Source organism: Mustelus asterias, unplaced genomic scaffold (assembly GCF_964213995.1).
Source record: "Mustelus asterias unplaced genomic scaffold, sMusAst1.hap1.1 HAP1_SCAFFOLD_1867, whole genome shotgun sequence".
NCBI classification, from domain to species: Eukaryota; Metazoa; Chordata; class Chondrichthyes; order Carcharhiniformes; family Triakidae; genus Mustelus; species Mustelus asterias.
This window is the reverse complement of record NW_027591812.1, coordinates 18,962-36,948: the sequence shown is the minus strand read 5'-3', so window position 1 is coordinate 36,948 and position 17,987 is coordinate 18,962. Positions and strand designations below refer to the sequence as shown.

General features: G+C 43.5%; 1 protein-coding gene across 2 annotated transcripts; it reads left to right on the top strand.

The window, feature by feature from the left end:
• Positions 1 to 102: 102 nt before the first annotated feature.
• On the top strand, positions 103 to 13,010 carry haus2 (HAUS augmin like complex subunit 2). Of its 2 annotated transcripts, none has more exons than XM_078206900.1 (7): positions 103 to 128; positions 1,856 to 1,962; positions 3,440 to 3,544; positions 6,314 to 6,383; positions 7,224 to 7,356; positions 8,355 to 8,463; positions 8,874 to 13,010. In XM_078206900.1, exons 2-7 carry the CDS (start codon positions 1,873 to 1,875, stop codon positions 8,988 to 8,990), a joined length of 624 nt encoding a protein of 207 aa, XP_078063026.1. In that variant the 5' UTR covers positions 103 to 128; positions 1,856 to 1,872; the 3' UTR covers positions 8,991 to 13,010. The 2 variants fall into 2 exon arrangements, with proteins under 2 accessions (XP_078063026.1, XP_078063027.1); XM_078206901.1 differs by lacking the exon at positions 103 to 128 and adding an exon at positions 913 to 958 and having other exon boundaries at positions 8,874 to 9,848.
• Positions 13,011 to 17,987: the final 4,977 nt, after the last annotated feature.

Here is a 17,987-nt window from a genome sequence, read left to right as displayed (position 1 = left end):
ACAAGTGCGCCAGTCGCTCCTGACCGTACCAACATGGCGGGACCTGGGCAATACGTCATCATTCAGCGCCCAAGATCATAAATGACCTCACAGTGCGCGTCGCAGAGTGAAGATCGAGCGCGCGAGCGGTGAGTAACGGTCGGAGCGGGAAATTGCTGCTTTGGGACCCTGTCCGCTCGCCCCCTAAAACTAATCAACCGCCTCCCCGATCACATCCCCGAACCCCCATCATCCACCCCGCAACACTCACCTCCGCATCACTCACATCAACACCCCCATCACCGGTCTCCCCCTTCACCCACTCCCGTCACTCTTGACCCCCCATCACCCACTTTCTCAGAAGGCTAAGGACATTCGGCATGCCCGCTAGGACTCTCACCAATTTTTACAGATGCACCATAGAAAGCAGCCTTTCCAGATGCTTCACAGCTTGGTATGGTTCTTGCTCTAGCCAAAACCGCAAGAAACTATGAAGGGTAGTAAACAAAGCCCAATCCATCACTCAAACCAGCCTCCCATCCATTGACACTGTCTACACTTCCCACTGCCTCGGAAAAGTGGCCAGCGTAATCAAGGACCACAGGCATCCCGTACAAACTCTCTTCCACCTTCTTCCATTGGGAAAAAGATACAAAAGTCTTAAGGTCATGTATCAACTGACTCAAGAACAGCTTCTTCCCAGCTGCCATCAGACATTTGAATGGACCTACCTCATATTAAGTTGATCTTTCTCTACACCCTATCTATGACTGTAACACTACATTCTGCACCCTCTATAAAAGCAAATTACTCTGGATGCTGGAATCTGAAACCAAAAGAGAAAATAAAAAGACAAAGGGTCATCTGGACTCAAAACGTCAGCTCTTTTCTCTCCTTACAGATGCTGCCAGACTTGCTGAGATTTTCCAGCATTTTCTCTTTTGGATTCTGCATCCTCTCCTTTCCTTCTCTAAGAACGGTATGCTTTGGCTGTATAGCGTGCAAGAAATGGTACTTTTCACTGTATATTAATCCTTGTGACAAATCAAATCACCCACTCCTGAACACTCCATCAACCACCCTATCACTCACCACCCAACCCCCCAATCAGCCCCCCCATATTGTCCACCTCCTCATCATCACCCACTCTGATCTGACCGCCCATCGTTTATGCCATGGCATTCCCCTTCACCCACCACTATATATGAGACCACAATAAATAGGAGTAAACCACTCAGCCCATTGAGCCTACTCTACCATTCAATATGATCATGGCTGATTTGATTGTGGCCTTAGTTGCACTTTCCTGCCTTCCCTCCATATCCCTTGATTCCCTTGTTGACACAAAAGCTATCTAACATAGCCTTGAATATATTCAATGAGCCAGCCTCCGTTGTTTGCTGGCAAAGAGAATTCCATAGACTAAGAACCCTCTGAGAGGAGGAATTTCTCCTTATCTCCATCTTAAAATAGGAGACTCCTTATTTTGAAATTCAAGTTCTAGAAACATCCTCTCAGCATCTACCCTGTGAATCTCCCTCAAAATTGTATATGTTTCAATATCACCTATCATTCTTTTAAAAGCTAATAAGTATAGATCCCCCCAGCTCTCGCTCGAATTCATGAAGATGACCTGGGCGAGATAACTTGGGCTTGTACAAATGACTAATTACAGAAAATCCTTTGCTCCAGACTCATAGGGCAGGATTTTCTGGCCTCGCTCTCCCTGAAACCGGAAAATCTTGCCTGAGGTTAACAGACTTTCCCATGGTCTGCCCCGCGCCCGCTCCGATTCCTGTGGCGGGCGGGTGGTAAAATTCACCCCTCAGTTTTACTGATGCCAGCTGAATTCCTTTTTTTCTGCAATCTTTTTCAGCCCATCTTCAAGTGAGAATGCAGTCCGCAAACCCATGGGAGCCAGTAGCAGCGAACCCAGCAGCCTGTTTCCTAGAGAAGTGCCTGGGAAAGGGATTGTTGACACAGGTATTGCTGTCTAAGCCTTGGAGCAGTTTAATGCCTCTTACACTTTTCAAAATCCATACATTTACTTTGTCCCTTTAAAATACCAGTTGTTTCCTCAGCCCTGCTTGCCTTTGCAAGTGTTCCTTCACTCTTGAATCCACTCAGTGATTGTCCCTATGAGGAAGACCCCAACTGAGCTTCATCTGATGCTTGGTTATGTTGACATCAATACATTCAGATATTAGCATTTTGTGTGAGAATTCCCAAAACCCGCAAGAAAGACTTTCATTTATATAGTTCCTTTCACAACTTTAATGTTCCAAAGTGCTTCATTGCCAGTTAAGTACTTTTGAAGTGTAGTCACTGTTGTAGTGTAGAAAATGCAGTGTCCAATTTGCGCGCAGCAGAGTTCCAGAAACCGCATGGTGACCATGTTTTTGTAATGTTAACTGACGGATAAATATTAGCCCGGACACAATAGTGCTATGGGTTCTTTTAAATCCACCTGCTTGGGCTGAGGGGCTGCGGTTTAACGTCTCATTGGAAAGATGACACTTCTGACTCTGCAGCACCTCTATATGCTCAAGTCCCTTTCCTAACGCTTGAACCCACTACTTTCTGACACAGAAGCAAGAGTGCTAAGCCACAGTGCTGTGGCTGACATGGACATTGAACCTATTTGTAGCAATCACCTTCTAATGTTCTGTAGAAGAGTCATATGGACTCAAAACTTAACTCTGTTTCTCTCGCTGTTTCTCTCTTCATAGATGCAGCCAGACCTGCTGAGGTATCCAGCATTTTCTGTTTTTAGTTCAATCCTCCAGCATCCACAGTATTTTGCTTTTATTGCTCGCCAGTGTCTACCTGACTGTGATCAGCCATTGAACTTGTCATCAGCCTTGACATGGAAAGCTGGTGGATTTTAAAACAAGATGCATCTCACAGGCCCTTTCCTGTCCTTTGGTGCCCAAATGCGCACACTTCCACTAAATGTTTTTCCTTAGCAATCCAAATTGAAATCCGGGCTCAATATTATGTTCTTCTCCCTTTGCTCTGGATGATGAGGCCAGTTAGAGTATTCAGCCTCTGCTGAATGGAAAAAAAACTTCACAGACCAGGAGTTCTGCTCTCTGACTTGAGTGAAAAGTTTTCCAAAAGGCTGATTTACATGGTGGTTTCCTCACCCTCTCCTGGACCACTGTGCCTCCTCCCACAGCCTGCAAATGTTAAACAGTCCTGCTTGGATACCATCTAACAAGCTTTCTAAAATTAAAGCTGAGCTCCTGATTTCAGCACAGCCTATCCCACTGCTGTCTTCTGTGCTGCAGGATTCTGTTCTTCAGGAAAATCTAGCATAGGATGTCATTGCTCGTCCAAGCATTGTGCCTGGCAGCATTGGAGAAATGGGGAGTGTGCTGACTGTTATTGTAATTATAATTTGTGCATTTGTTTTATTCCCAGATTACTGACATGTAGGTTTTTTTCCCTTGTCGAACAGGATATGTTAGATTTAAACAAGGTAGAATTTGGAAACACAGTACCATTTGTTCAACGCTTCAGATTAATAGATGAAATTTCACACACCAAGGCAGAACTTGAGCAGGTACTGGCATTTCTCACTCTAGACAATAAAATTGTTCACTTTGTAAAGGACGGGTAGGAGCTAAGTCCAACAGCAACTTGACCTTGTATAGAGCCTTTAACTTGCATCCCAAGGTAGTTTGCAGGAGTGATATCAAAACAAAACATTTGACACCAATTTAGGGGAGACATGCCATGGACACTTGCTTGTGCAGGACTATGTTTCTAGTATGCAATAGGATTTAATAACAGCTGCAGCTGCATTTATACAGGATCTTATTGTGAAGAAGCATCTGAAGATGCTTACATAAATAAGTGTAAATAGGATGGAAACTGAGCCAGGAAGGGAGATGAGGCGTGACCAAAAGCCTGATGGAAGAGAGAGAGGTCCAACAATGATTTCCAGCTAATTAACTGTGGTCACTGCTGTCTTGTAGGGAAATGCAGCAGCCAAATTGTGCACAGTAAACTCCCACAAACAGCAACGTGATAATGAGCAGATAATCAGTTTTTTGTGATGTTGGTTGTGGGAGAAATGTTGGCTTGGATACCAGAACACTCCTGCTCTTTTTCTAAATACTGACGTGATTTTTTACAGTCAACTGAAAGGGAAGACTGGACCTCAGTCTCATAACACCACATCGAAAAGATGGTACCTCTGACGTTGCAGCATTCCCTCAGTATTACACTGAACTATCAGCCTAGATTTTATACTCCAAGTGTCTGGAGGGAGCCTTGAACCCACAACTTTCTGACTTTCTTACTTACTGAGCCATGGCTGACTTCTAGAAAAAGATATAAATAACTAAATCATGTGTAGGTGTTTCAGTAGAGGCTGATAGAGTAGAAATGATACCCACGTAGAGATTAAAGCAGTGACTTAAAAACAAAGTAATTAATTGTCTGTAAGTAATTATTTGGTTGTAAAGTCCTTTGGAATGTAGTGAGATTTTGAAAGGCATTGTATAAACTTAACTTTGTTCTTTATTGTTTGACTTTTACCATGTTCATTTTGCAGAATTTGTACGAAATCTTGCCTCAAACTGTTTCTTAGCTCTCTCCCCTTATTCCCTGAAACAATGATGCAACTGAGATCAGGTCGCTTGGATATTGTCCACACTTTGACATCTTATCTAAGTGGCCATTCCTCATGTGTGGATCTCAGTAGTGAGTGTGAGCAGGATATTATATAGCTGGGGGGGCCTACAACAAATTACTGACTAGGTTTGGAAATTGGCTAATTGGAAGGAGACAGCAAGTAGGGATTAGTGGGCAGGTACTCTAATCAGCAAGATGTGACTCGCAGAGTTCCACAAAGATCTGTATTGTTAACCCTGTTTCTCTCTCCACAGATGCTGCTAGATCTGAGTTTTTCAGCATTTTCTATCTTAAAGGGGCCTCAACAATTAACTATTAGTGAATTTAGCTGGATGGAAAACCACATATCGAGAAACAGGTGGCATTGTAAGCAATAAATGGAAGCATCACATTACAAAGAGATTATAATATATTAAGTGAATGGACAGATCAGTGGCAAATGAATTTCAGTGTAGGCAACAGTGAGGTCATTCACTTTGGACCTATAAAGGATAGAACAGGATACTTCTTAAATGATGAAAAGCTAGAAACAGCTCCAGAGACTTTGGGGCAAGGGGACGGTCCAGGTACACAGGTCATGAATAGGTATAGAAAACAATCAAAAAGGCTAATGGAATGTTGGTCTTTCTATTTAGAGGGACAGAATATAAGGGTATATTCAATAATACAATCCCTGGTTAGACCACAGCTGCAGTTACTGTGAGCGGTTCTGGGTACCATACCGTAGAAAATTTATATTAGCTGTGAAGGAGATGTAGCATATGTTTACCAGTGTTAAATTACAAGAAACTTTTTGAGGTTATTTTTTGTGGAACTTCGAAGGTTAAAGTGTGATTTCAAGATATTATGGGGAACTTGTAGATAGAGAGAGCTGGCTGGGGAATCTAGGTCTAGAGATTAGAGCCAGACCTTTCAGGAGTGCTTCTCTTTTCATCTTTTCATGCTACGTGGTGTCCACAATGATGTCGTTGATCACATTTTCCTCTCAATTTGCGCTTTTTTTTGATTTAGTGGATAATTTTAAAGCTAGGTGCTCTTCCTACTGCTAACCCTTCCCATTTATCTGGGCTGGAGATTAGCATCAATACACCCTGGCTTACCTGCACCATTTTCCATGGCCATCTATTCCTGAAGTGGGATTTGAACTCAGGACCTATCAGCTGGTAGCACTACAATTGTGCCACTCAGGCTCCAGACCTTTAAGGAGTGAAACTGGGAAACATTTTTACACACAAAGGTGATGGAATTTTGGATGCTCTTTCACAAGTAGCAATTGATGCTAGATCAATTGTAAATTTTAAATCTAATAGATTTTTGTTTACTGAGGGGTCTGGGGGGCAAAGTTGGGTATATGGAGTTGCGCCACAGATCAAACATGATATCACTGAATGGAGGAACAAGTTCAAGGGACTAATTTTTCTTTGTCCCATTCACAGACAACCTGATCTTGCCCTTCCCCCAAAATTTACGCAAATACATGTTCAGGCAAGAGGCACTGAACAACAGACATTTTGGCTAATCAGCCAAGGGGCACTGAAGCCACTGATGTGACCCAAACTTTCAGCCCGACTGAAAGCAGATCACTCAACACAGTTCAGTAAAATATCTAATCCTGGTCTGTGTGGCCCTTCAAGCTATTTGAGGAATCTCTGCCATGTACTGTTGTTAATGTTTCTTCACTTTTGACCATCAGAAATCTATGGAGTTAAAGCTGCTGAAGTTGCAGAATGACACTGCAGATATCGCCCATCCTGTGCATTTGAGTAAGTCTGCTGCTGGTACTTCTGGGTATATGAAGTATTAAATGGGGCAGAAAGGTTACTGGGTGAGTTTGACATATTCCTGTAAGGGACTGTAATCACATGTAGGACAGACCAGGGTGGTGTGGTAGGTCCCTTCCCTCTAGGATATTTATTGGATTTTTACCACAGCCCAGTGGCTTTGTATCTGTTATCAGCCTATAAGTGACTAGATTTATTGAATTAAGCTTCATGACATTCCCTAGAGGGGATTTCAACTCCCATTCCTAGTTCAGTACCAGAATCACTTGGTTACTGTATGGTCTCCTCCTGCTAAAATATCTCTTACTAATACATGAGCCCAAGTTTGGAAGAAGGTAAACAGTTTCTAATTCGTTACATTGCATAGGGAGTGAATGGAATCGACTGCCGAGGGAGGCAGATATGTGAGAAATGGGTAATTGAGGGAGTGTATGAGTGAGAGAGATTAGGGTTCAGAACCACAGAACTGACTGGGCCAATCACTAACGATGTGACCCAGTGCTGAATGTGCTTAGATGAGTTTATCATGCATTCATTGTGGACCTTGAGCAGTAATTTCAGAGGGTCTCAGTCTCTCACTTGAGTTTGTACTGAATTACCCAAACTCACTCCTGAACCAAGTAGGGGTGAATCAGCCAGAGTCCTGCCCCTGATTTCTGGTTGAATGGCCTGACAGGAGGGCTCAATGCAGAAACGCCATTTAGATAAGCTACCCACCTGTTAAACTCTGCCCAGTGTGAGTTCGCACCTTCAATATAAAGGGGGAAAACATTAGCAGAGAGGGGAAGGACTCTGTACTGATTTGGTGTGTTGTATCTGTAGCTGAGAAATACAGTCGGCTTCAGTCGATGAACAGCCACTTGGAAGCGATCTTGCAGGAGACGGTGTTACTGAAACAGCGTTTGGTTCAGCCTATTTGCCATCAATGCCTTCCAGTTGAAGCCAATTGTCACAGGTGAGCTCTAGGACATCTCAACTACAACTGGCTTTAGTGATGTCAACGACACAGTAATTGATATATAATTCAGGCCCTGAGAATTCTTTGGCATCTCAAAGCCAGTTTCTGCAACAAACCCAGACAGATTGGTATAGGAATGTAGATTCTGCAGTAAGGCTGGCCATTATTTGAAGACATCTCAGTTTGATTTTAGTATTAGGTTTTGTGGGTGGTATTGGGAGCGTTCAGTTCACTGAGTATTGATTGTGGGTTCAAGTCCTATCCCAGGGGCTTGAGTACATTGGGCTGCACTGTTGGGCCTGCAGATGAAACATTAAACCAAGGATCATCTGCACATTCAGATTGATTTATTACCTTTTATCTAATTATCTGTTATCATGTCACATGGATGGCAGATGGCGAACTAGACAGTCTTTCTTCTAGCACTTTCAATGTTCCTACGTAAGTACTGCTAAAACATGTTGCCTGGTTATCATCGCTTTGCCATTTGTGAGACTTTGCTGAGTGCAAATTGTTTGTGGCATTTTCTGTATTACAACTGTGGCTGCACTTTACTTTATTGACTGTAAAGCACTTTTGGACATCCAGTGGTCATGAAAAGTACTTTATAAATGTAATCCTTCTTTAAATGATAACCCAATTGTAACTAAATCCAACAATATGAGAGAGCTGGATTAATATCAGTACAGAGATAATTAACAACATATGGCATAGGAAAGAGGCACTACTGTCAGTGAAGGAGTAGGAATACACCAGTAGAGTTACAGTCGGGAGCATAGGGGGGGGGGGAAAGAGAGCTTCTGAATTGAAGTAGCTGGATTAACATCAATAGAAATACTCAGTAACAGGCTGTTGAGGAGGGATTACTGAGTGACAGTGAAGGAGGTGATTAACATCAGTAGGGATACAGTCAGTAACATTGCACACTTGAAATGAGACTGAGCCCTTTCCCTATAACCTTTATCTCCCTGCTAATCACATTATTGTTTCCCTAGGTATGTCTCTGAACTCCTCCCTATGATGGTTAATTTCATTGAGAAACTGGACTCCAATCTGCAGCTGATAAACAGCATCCCTCAGGTGACCAAGAAAGTGAAGCTGATAGTAAGTAAACAGTTAAAATTTCCAACTGTTTGTGATTTTTTTCTCTTTGTGTAGAATGGAATGTTTTCCATTTCAGTCACCCATATCACAGCCTGAATCAATGCACAGTCTATTCTACACTGTCCCATCAAGCACTCTGACTGAAAAATGCAGCCCCAGCTCAGTGAGTCGTGGATGGGAACTTTAAAGGGAGCTTTACTCTATATCTAACCACATACTGACTGGGGTGTTTGATGTGTAGAGGAGAATTACTCTGTATTGTGCCTGTCCCAGAAATGCCCGGAACAAGCATTGGTGTTAGAAATAAAGAAGTGTTCTTCCCAGCACTGATGTTCGTCTACTTGTAATCACTGTAATAGAAAGATGCACTAAGAGTATCGGCATTTGAAGACTGTCTGTTTTCTGTTTAGGAAAATCTTGTTGCCAGAATGGTATCTGAGGTGCTGGAGCTGAAGGAAGCAATGGAGTTTATTGTGAGATGGAGAGAGCAGCAGAAGACTGAATTGGAGAGCCTGGGAACTAAATGATGACTCTGCTTTCTGGCTGGAAGGCCATAATCACCCAGAGAATTGGGCCATTTGATACAAGAGCTTTTTGAGTTTCTAAATTTGAATATGTGAACTCACTGTGGATAGTCTTATCAACAGAACTAAATCAGTGTTTGTGATTGGGCAACAACTCAGCTGCTTCCTTGGGACATCAGTTGTGGGGAATTATCTGGGCAATCTGCCAATACTGTAAATGATCAGCATCCGTGGAGAGAGCAAAGGAGCTAATACGTCAGGTGTGAACCCTTGGTCATTTCCTGTAGTGCTGGTATTGTACATGTCTGACGGGTTTTACTTAGCAGTGTCTGTGGCTGCTGTGACTTTTCTTGGGTATCAATGCTCCTCTGGTATCTCAACTCAAGCAACCAATCTTCCTGTCAGCCCACGCAAAGTGTCAGCAGGGCTATTTTACGGTGTAGCCAAGTCCAATCTTGTCCCAACTTCGTGTCCATCCGTGTGCAATTTTCAGCAAGTGCCACTGAATCATGACTAGCACCAGGACTATTGTTTCCCAGTCTCAACTCATTGTCCCTAGCCTTGAAACTTGGGGCTCTTCACTCAGTGCCTTTACTCTTGAAGCCACTGGGGATCTGTTTTCTCAGGTAAATAGGGTCTTGATTTATCCTGACCGGACATGGCACTTCATTGGAGAGAGTCAGTCCCAAACACAGCACTTGAATGAATCCTTTATTGTTGAATAGGTTACTGTATCGAATTTTATACTCCCAATAATAATCTTGCTTTTCTGCAAAGGGTAATAGATTTTCTCACATTCCTTTTTATAAGAAATTGGTTACGATTATGCTCATTTGTAAATAAAAGTTTTTTTGCATAATTAATAATTTTTGGAATTTTATTAAAATAAATCAGGTTCACTAACTGGAAGCGTAAGGGGACCAACAGTATCGGTGTTGGTGCTATGAGAGCGATTAGTGCCTTAACTCCTGACCCATAAAAGCCTCCACCGTCTACCAGGTATAAATCACAAATGTGATGAAATATTCACCATTGGCCTGGTTGGTGCAGTTGCAACAATTTGCCATGCTTGACGCCTTCCATGATACAGTAGTTTGCTTTGTCAGCAACTTTTCTACTGTTGCTGGCAGAGTTTCTGCAGGTCAGGGTAAAACTTGGAAAAGTAATGGAAATTTCCAAAAAAAGGCCCAAAGTAATAGAAAAGCCATGAAATATTATAAAGACAGGGGTGAGACTTTTCTGACTTGGGCAGAATTCCAATCTTTTCCAATGTTTTTCCAACGTCCACTTCCCCCTATCTGTAATTGTTTGGTTTGCATGTCCAGAATCCAGTACAGGTTTTGTTTCCCCTGCCTGATCCCATTTCCACTACGGATTGGCTGTTTTGGAGACTTCCAGAACAACAGCAGTCATTGGCCAAGTAACTATGTGCCAGGTTGGTTGCTTTGGAAACCTCCAGAAGAACAGCAGTGATTGGCTGAGTGGGACGTGCCAGATTCCTCAGTCTTTTCTTGCTTGCTTTGTGTGAGGAGACACAAAAACAGGACTGTTTCTTATTGCAATTTCACACAAAATCCTTGCTGTCTCTTAACTGTTTAAAGTCCATCAATTACAATCTGAGCCCAGTGTCTGATTCTAAGCCTGTTTCCCTGTCTACGCTGCAGATATGAGACTTAATTCTCTTTTCAATGATTGGCCAAACAAGATTTATAGCAGCAAGTTAGAATTGATTCAGTAAGTTAGTAGTGAGAAAGCTTTCTGCTATTTAGCCTTAATCCACACAGAGCAGAGATACCTGGTGTCTGGTGGCCAAGTGTGGCAGCTTCATTTCTCTTTCTTACCAGAGACATTTTGAAACCAGTTGGTGCTTTGCCTGAAGTGAACTACTGCTCTATGGCATTCCTCAGTCCCATGCCGTTGTTAACTTTTCTTGACTAAAGCTTGGTGAGGCTAATTCAATATTTTAAATGCTGCTACTTGAGATTGTTTTCCTGTAAATGAGGGGGGGTTCTGCTTCACCAACCCTCTTTCTGTCCCTCGGTGGCTGTTGCTGCTCCGTTCATCAGCAGCTTTATTTGAGAGGAAGTATTTCCTAGCTTAATATGGATACTAGCTATGCAGAACCCCTACTTGCAGCTGAGGCAGAAACATAAAAAGAACCAGGGATAAGACAGGTATGGCCATGAAAGATGCCAAAAATATCAGAAGATAGATATTGAATTTGGATGCTCTTGTGGCAGTGAGGAACTACAGTTTAGCAGCAATTTTAGAAACATGGCTCAATCGAGCCAAAAGTAAGTATAATATTTGGAATTTAATGTTCAGTACAGAGAATGGATAGATAAGGAGGTGGGATAGCGCATTGTAACAGGGCATGTGAAAAGTATATGAGATGGACCCTGTGGGATGTGCAATGCAGTACTCTGATTATATATCTCAAGTGGAAATGCTCAAGCTCCTACTTGGGATCTGCAAAATAAGAAGAAAGACAGTTTGCTCTTTCAAGAGATAAGATGGGCTTGTGAAAACAGACCAGTCACTTCATTTTAAAAACAGACAAATATAAACTGTACAAACCTAAATGGTTTAATGGTAGAGCTGGTAGATGTACATTGTGAAGACCTTTGACCCGGAAGAAGTACAGTAAAGAACATTTGTAATTTCTTTCAAGACTCATGGTGTAGGGGGTAACATATTGGCATGGATAGAAGATTGGTTAGCTAACAGGAAACCGAGTAGGCATTTTCTGGTTGGTAGAATGTGATGAGTGATGTGCCACAGGGATCGGTGTTGGGGCCATAATATATATAAATGACTTGGATGAAGGAACTGTAGTATGGTTGCTAAATTTGCTAATGACATAAACTAGGTAGGGGACTCCTGATGATCTTAAAGATACAGGAGTAAGGAGGAAATACGTCAGTTATACACAGCATTGGGAGACCCTATCTGGACCACTGCGTATAGTACTGGTCTCCTTATTTAAGGAAAGCTGTAAATGCATTGGAATCAGTTCAGAGAAAGTTTACTAGACTAATACCTGGAATGGTCACATTGTCATATGAGGAAGGCCTGGACAGGCTAAACTTATATTCACTGGTGTTAAGAGTAAGAGGTGACTTGATTGAAACATACTAGATCCTGAGGGGATTTGACAGGGTGGATATGGAAAGGATGTCTCCTTTTCTGGAAGAATCTAGAACTAGGGGCCACTGTTTAAAAGAAAGAGGTCACTTATTTAAGATGAATATTTTTTTCTGAAGGTTGTGAGACTCTCAAAAGGCAGAGTATTTGAATATCTTCAAGACAGAAAGAGAGATTATTTATGAGCAAGCGAAGAAAGGTTATCAGGAATAGCAGGAATGTGAAGTTGATATTAAAATTAGATCAGCCATGATCTTGTTGAATGGTGGAGCAGGCTCGAGGAGTCAAGTGGCTTACTCCAGCTCCTAATTCGTATGTTTGTATGAATCTAATTGTTTTTAAGAATGAAAAGGACTGAGTTTGCATCAATTGTAAATTTCTTGGATAATAAGTATTATTGCTGGTCCATATGACCAGGCAACCTTTGACCTGGAAGCAATACCAACAGGAAGTGAAGGAAAAGAGTTAAGAAAAAGAGACAGGAGCTGTTGGATATGTTGTGCAAGCTGGCTAAAGATGTCTAAAATCCAAATAGCTTGGAGATAGTAAAGAGCTGGCTGTTTTCCTAGAAATTACCAAACAACCGGGGTGTTAGTGGTTGGTTAGTTGAAAGGGAGTTCTGGAATGCTACACCAAAACTGTCATGACCCGGAGGAGAGAAGTGTGCTTTGCAGATGACATTGCGTAAAGAACAGCACATTGTGGAACTGGGTAGCTGCATAGTTTCACATTTGTGTAGAATGTGATGAGATTGCTTGTTGTTGTTTATGTATCTTTGTTGTATCGACAAATAAAAGTAATATTTACCTTTTTTATTTGAAGTATGTTAATTCATGTGTTATTTGTGTTAGTTCTGATTCACATTAAAATAAAAGCTACAAAAACTAGAATCTTGTTGGTAATTTCTTCACTTGGAGTCATTTAATGAGTTTGGTTATTTTGGTTTACAGTTTCCCTCTGGTTTTATTATGTATTGCTGTGCTTGACAATGCAGAAAGGCAAGTAGTTGGCATAGTTTGGGCAATGCAAACCAAAAGCCACACCTGGCTAGTACTTGGTTAAACTTGGCATGTAGCAAAATGCCAAGATATGAAGATTCTTAATGTGCCATAAAATAAAAGCACTGACAAAACTGCAAAATTCTGGTTCTTTTATGCAGTAGTCATCATACTTGTAGTCTTCAATGCACGGGATGTGAATGTCATTGCCATTGCCAGCATTTATTGAAATTGCCCTTAAGATGGTGATGAGTGATTGCTTTCTACAGTCTGTGGTGAAAGTATTCTATCGCTATTTTTATATAGGGACTTCCAGATTTTTGACCCAGTAATGAAGAAGAAATGACAATATATTTCATAGAATCCCTACTAGAAGAGAAGAGGCCATTCGGTCCATAAGGGGGCGGCACGGTAGCACAGTGGTTAGCACTGCTGCTTCACAGTTCCAGGGACCTGGGTTCGAATCCTGGCTCGGGTCGCTGTCTGTGTGGAGTTTGCACATTCTCCCCGTGTCTGCGTGGGTTTCCTCCGGGTGCTCCGGTTTCCTCCCACAGTCCAAAGATGTGTGGGCTAGGTTGATTGGCCATTCTAAATTGCCCCTTAGTGTCCCAGGATGCATAGGTTAGAGGGGTTCGTGGGTAAATATGTAGGGATATGTGGATAGGGCCTGGGTGGGATTGTGGTTGGTGCAGACTCGATGGGCCGAATGGCCTCTTTCTGCACTGTAGGATTCTATGATTCTATGTCTGCACTGACTCGTAACAGCATCTTATCCAGACTGTCTCCTCCACCCTATCCCTGTAACTCCACACACATTTCCCATCTAATCCTTCTAACCTACATATCTTTGGACTGGCAAGGATAGTACATGCTTTTATGATGAAATAACCTCAGGTCAAATGGAGTATGTCTGGCTTCACTATTCACAATAAAACAAACACCACCAGCAGGCATAGTCACTTTGTACAATTTAGTTGATAAAGGAAATGAGTTTTGACTGGGTAGTAGGTTTAAGATGCTAAGAGATGTATGGTGGCACAGTGGTTAGCACTGCTGCCTCACAGCGCCAGGGACCCAGGTTCAATTCCGGCCTTGGATGACTGTGGAGTTTGCATTCTCCCCGTGTCTGTGTGGGTTTCCTCCAGGTGCTCTGGATTCCTCCCACAGTCCAAAGATGGGCAGGTTAGGTGGATTGATTATGCTAAATTGCCCCTTACGTGTAGATTAGGGAGATTAGCAGAGTAAATGTGTGAGGTTATGGGGATAGGACTTGGATGGGATGCTCTGTGCAAACTCGATGGACAGAATGGCTTCCTTCTGCATTGTAAAGATTCTATGTTGCTGGACAGGTTGATGCTTTATTTCTAGTATGATCCATGTATGAAACCTTTCGGGGACCTTTAATCAATTGAAGGTTTCTGCAGCCACTCAGGTCCCTTGGGAATTAAGTCAATTGTCAGCTCTTCAAACAGGCAGATGTGCAGTGTTCATTGTACTTTGTTACATATTTTGTGTGGCCAGCGTCTGGAATTATTAAGAGAGGCTTCAGACCTTGTTTGGAACAAGGAAGGTATTTATTGAATAGAGCAACTTAGGTACAGGAGGTTTATGCAGCACGAAGGCTGCTCTGGGGCACAGCCCCAGTTCTACATGCTTACTCCATGCTTCCAGAAGGTTCTGCTGAGAGACAATGCCACACTCTGGTGTGAACACTCTCGGTTTCCATTGGTCCCTCAAGTCAGGCGACCCTCTTATTGCTGTACTGTCTTAAAGAGACAAAAACCACATACACAACATCCCTCCCCCTTTAACTTTCTTATACAATCTTCAACATCAACACACTCAACCCACATTGTAAAGAAACATTATACACACGTTAGACATTTATAAATTGATGTAGTAATATTCAATGGTCAGATCTTGAGACTTGCATTTAACATAACACTTCTAGTAGTAGGCTTCAACTCGGCACAATTCCAAATATGGTCTTGTCAGGGATTCATCCATACAGGCTTGTTGCCTTCTAAGTTCTGTCCTAGACTGTGCACTGATCAAGGACGATATACATTACTCTGCGGTCAATGTCACTCTCCAATCCTCCACAGATTCTTTTTTCTGTTACACACCTTATTCTGCAATGCATGCAGGTACCAACATCACAATACAACACAGTCTTGTATCTTAACAGCTCATACATAATCTTAGTTTGTCACTTGTGGAGGAAATGGTTGTGGTACTCTATTTCTGGTACTTAGGTTGTGTCATAGAATTCCCTCTCTTCACAGCATTTCAATTCAGCATCTTTTTCATCGACATGGTGACACAGCGGTGACCACTGCTGCCTCACAGCACCAGGGACCTGGGTCCAACTCCCAGTTCTCCATCCTCCTCCCCATGTCCAAAGATATGCAGGCCAGGTGGCAATGTCCGGGGCCACAGGGCGGGGGAGTGGGCCCAGGTAAGTAGACACAGACCCAACGGGCCAAAAGATCCCTCCCCCCCCCCCCCCCCCCCTGCACTGCAGGCACTCTATGGATTCTGCTTGGACTGGAGTTATTTTTTATTCCATGCATTCACTTCTTCCTCTGCACCGAAAGTGTCCTGCACTCTGTCTTCACCAGTTGCAGTTTGGTCTGAGCCATTTCCAGCTCCATCTTCAAGAGTTAATAACTTCTTCAAAGAGAAGTGTAAGGAGTTTAAAGAGCGGGAACACAGAGCGGTGACAGTTTAAGGAGCGGGAACACAGAGCGGTGACAGTTTAAGGAGCAGGAACACAGAGCGGTGACAGTTTAAAGAGCGGGAAGACAGAGCGGTGACAGTTTAAGGAGCGGGAACACAGAGCGGTGACAGTTTAAAGAGCGGGAACACAGAGTGGTGACAGTTTCAGGAGCGGGAACACAGAGCGGTGACAGTTTAAAGAGCGGGAACACAGAGTGGTGACAGTTTAAGGAGCGGGAACACAGAGTGGTGACAGTTTAAAGAGCGGGAACACAGAGTGGTGACAGTTTAAAGAGCGGGAACACAGAGTGGTGACAGTTTAAGGAGCGGGAACACAGAGTGGTGACAGTTTAAAGAGCGGGAACACAAAGCGGTGACAGTTTAAGGAGCGGGAACACAGCGGTGACAGTTTAAAGAGCGGGAACACAGAGTGGTGACAGTTTAAAGAGCGGGAACACCGAGCGGTGACAGTTTAAGGAGCGGGAACACAGAGCGGTGACAGTTTAAGGAGCGGGAACACAGAGTGGTGACAGTTTAAAGAGCGGGAACACAGAGTGGTGACAGTTTAAAGAGTGGGAACACAGAGTGGTGACAGTTTAAGGAGCGGGAACACAGAGTGGTGACAGTTTAAAGAGCGGGAACACCGAGCGGTGACAGTTTAAAGAGTGGGAACTCAGAGCAATGACAGTTTAAAGAGCGGGATAACAGAGTAATGACAGTTTAAGGAGCGGGAACACAGAGCGGTGACAGTTTAAAGAGCGGGAACACAGAGCGGTGACAGTTTAAAGAGCGGGAACACCGAGCGGTGACAGTTTAAAGAGCGGGAACTCAGAGCAATGACAGTTTAAGGAGCGGGAACACCGAGCGGTGACAGTTTAAAGAGCGGGAACACCGAGCGGTGACAGTTTAAAGAGTGGGAACTCAGAGCAATGACAGCTTAAGGAGCGGGAACACAGAGCGGTGACAGTTTAAAGAGCGGGAACACCGAGCGGTGACAGTTTAAAGAGCGGGAACACCGAGCGGTGACAGTTTAAAGAGTGGGAACTCAGAGCAATGACAGTTTAAAGAGCGGGAACACAGAGCAATGACAGTTTAAGGAGCGGGAACACAGAGCGGTGACAGTTTAAAGAGCGGGAACACAGAGCGGTGACAGTTTAAAGAGCGGGAACTCAGAGCAATGACAGTTTAAGGAGCGGGAACACAGAGCGGTGACAGTTTAAAGAGCGGGAACTCAGAGCAATGACAGTTTAAGGAGCGGGAACACAGAGCGGTGACAGTTTAAAGAGCGGGAACACAGAGCAATGACAGTTTAAGGAGCGGGACACAGAGTGGTGACAGTTTAAAGAGCGGGAACTCAGAGCAATGACAGTTTAAAGAGCGGGAACACAGAGCGGTGACAGTTTAAGGAGCGGGAACTCAGAGCAATGACAGTTTAAAGAGTGGGAAGACAGAGCGGTGACAGTTTAAGGAGCGGGAACACAGAGTGGTGACAGTTTAAAGAGCGGGAACACAGAGTGGTGACAGTTTAAAGAGCGGGAACACAGAGTGGTGACAGTTTAAGGAGCGGGAACACAGAGTGGTGACAGTTTAAAGAGCGGGAACACAGAGCGGTGACAGTTTAAGGAGCGGGAACACAGCGGTGACAGTTTAAAGAGCGGGAACACAGAGAGGTGACAGTTTAAAGAGCGGGAACACCGAGCGGTGACAGTTTCAGGAGCGGGAACACAGAGCGGTGACAGTTTAAAGAGCGGGAACACAGAGCGGTGACAGTTTAAGGAGCGGGAACACAGAGTGGTGACAGTTTAAGGAGCGGGAACACAGAGCGGTGACAGTTTAAAGAGCGGGAACACAGCGGTGACAGTTTAAAGAGCGGGAACACAGAGTGGTGACAGTTTAAAGAGCGGGAACACCGAGCGGTGACAGTTTAAGGAGCGGGAACACAGAGCGGTGACAGTTTAAAGAGCGGGAACACAGAGTGGTGACAGTTTAAGGAGTGGGAACACAGAGTGGTGACAGTTTAAAGAGCGGGAACACAGAGCGGTGACAGTTTAAAGAGCGGGAACACAGAGTGGTGACAGTTTAAGGAGCGGGAACACAGAGCGGTGACAGTTTAAGGAGCGGGAACACAGAGCGGTGACAG

Coding starts and splice junctions, on each gene's coding strand:
- haus2 (XM_078206900.1), top strand. CDS start 1,873: ATGCAGTCCGCAAACCCATGGGAGCCAGTAGCAGCGAACCCAGCAGCC. Junction 1,963..3,439: donor GAAAGGGATTGTTGACACAG/GTATTGCTGTCT, acceptor CTTGTCGAACAG/GATATGTTAGATTTAAACAA. Junction 7,357..8,354: donor GTTGAAGCCAATTGTCACAG/GTGAGCTCTAGG, acceptor TTGTTTCCCTAG/GTATGTCTCTGAACTCCTCC.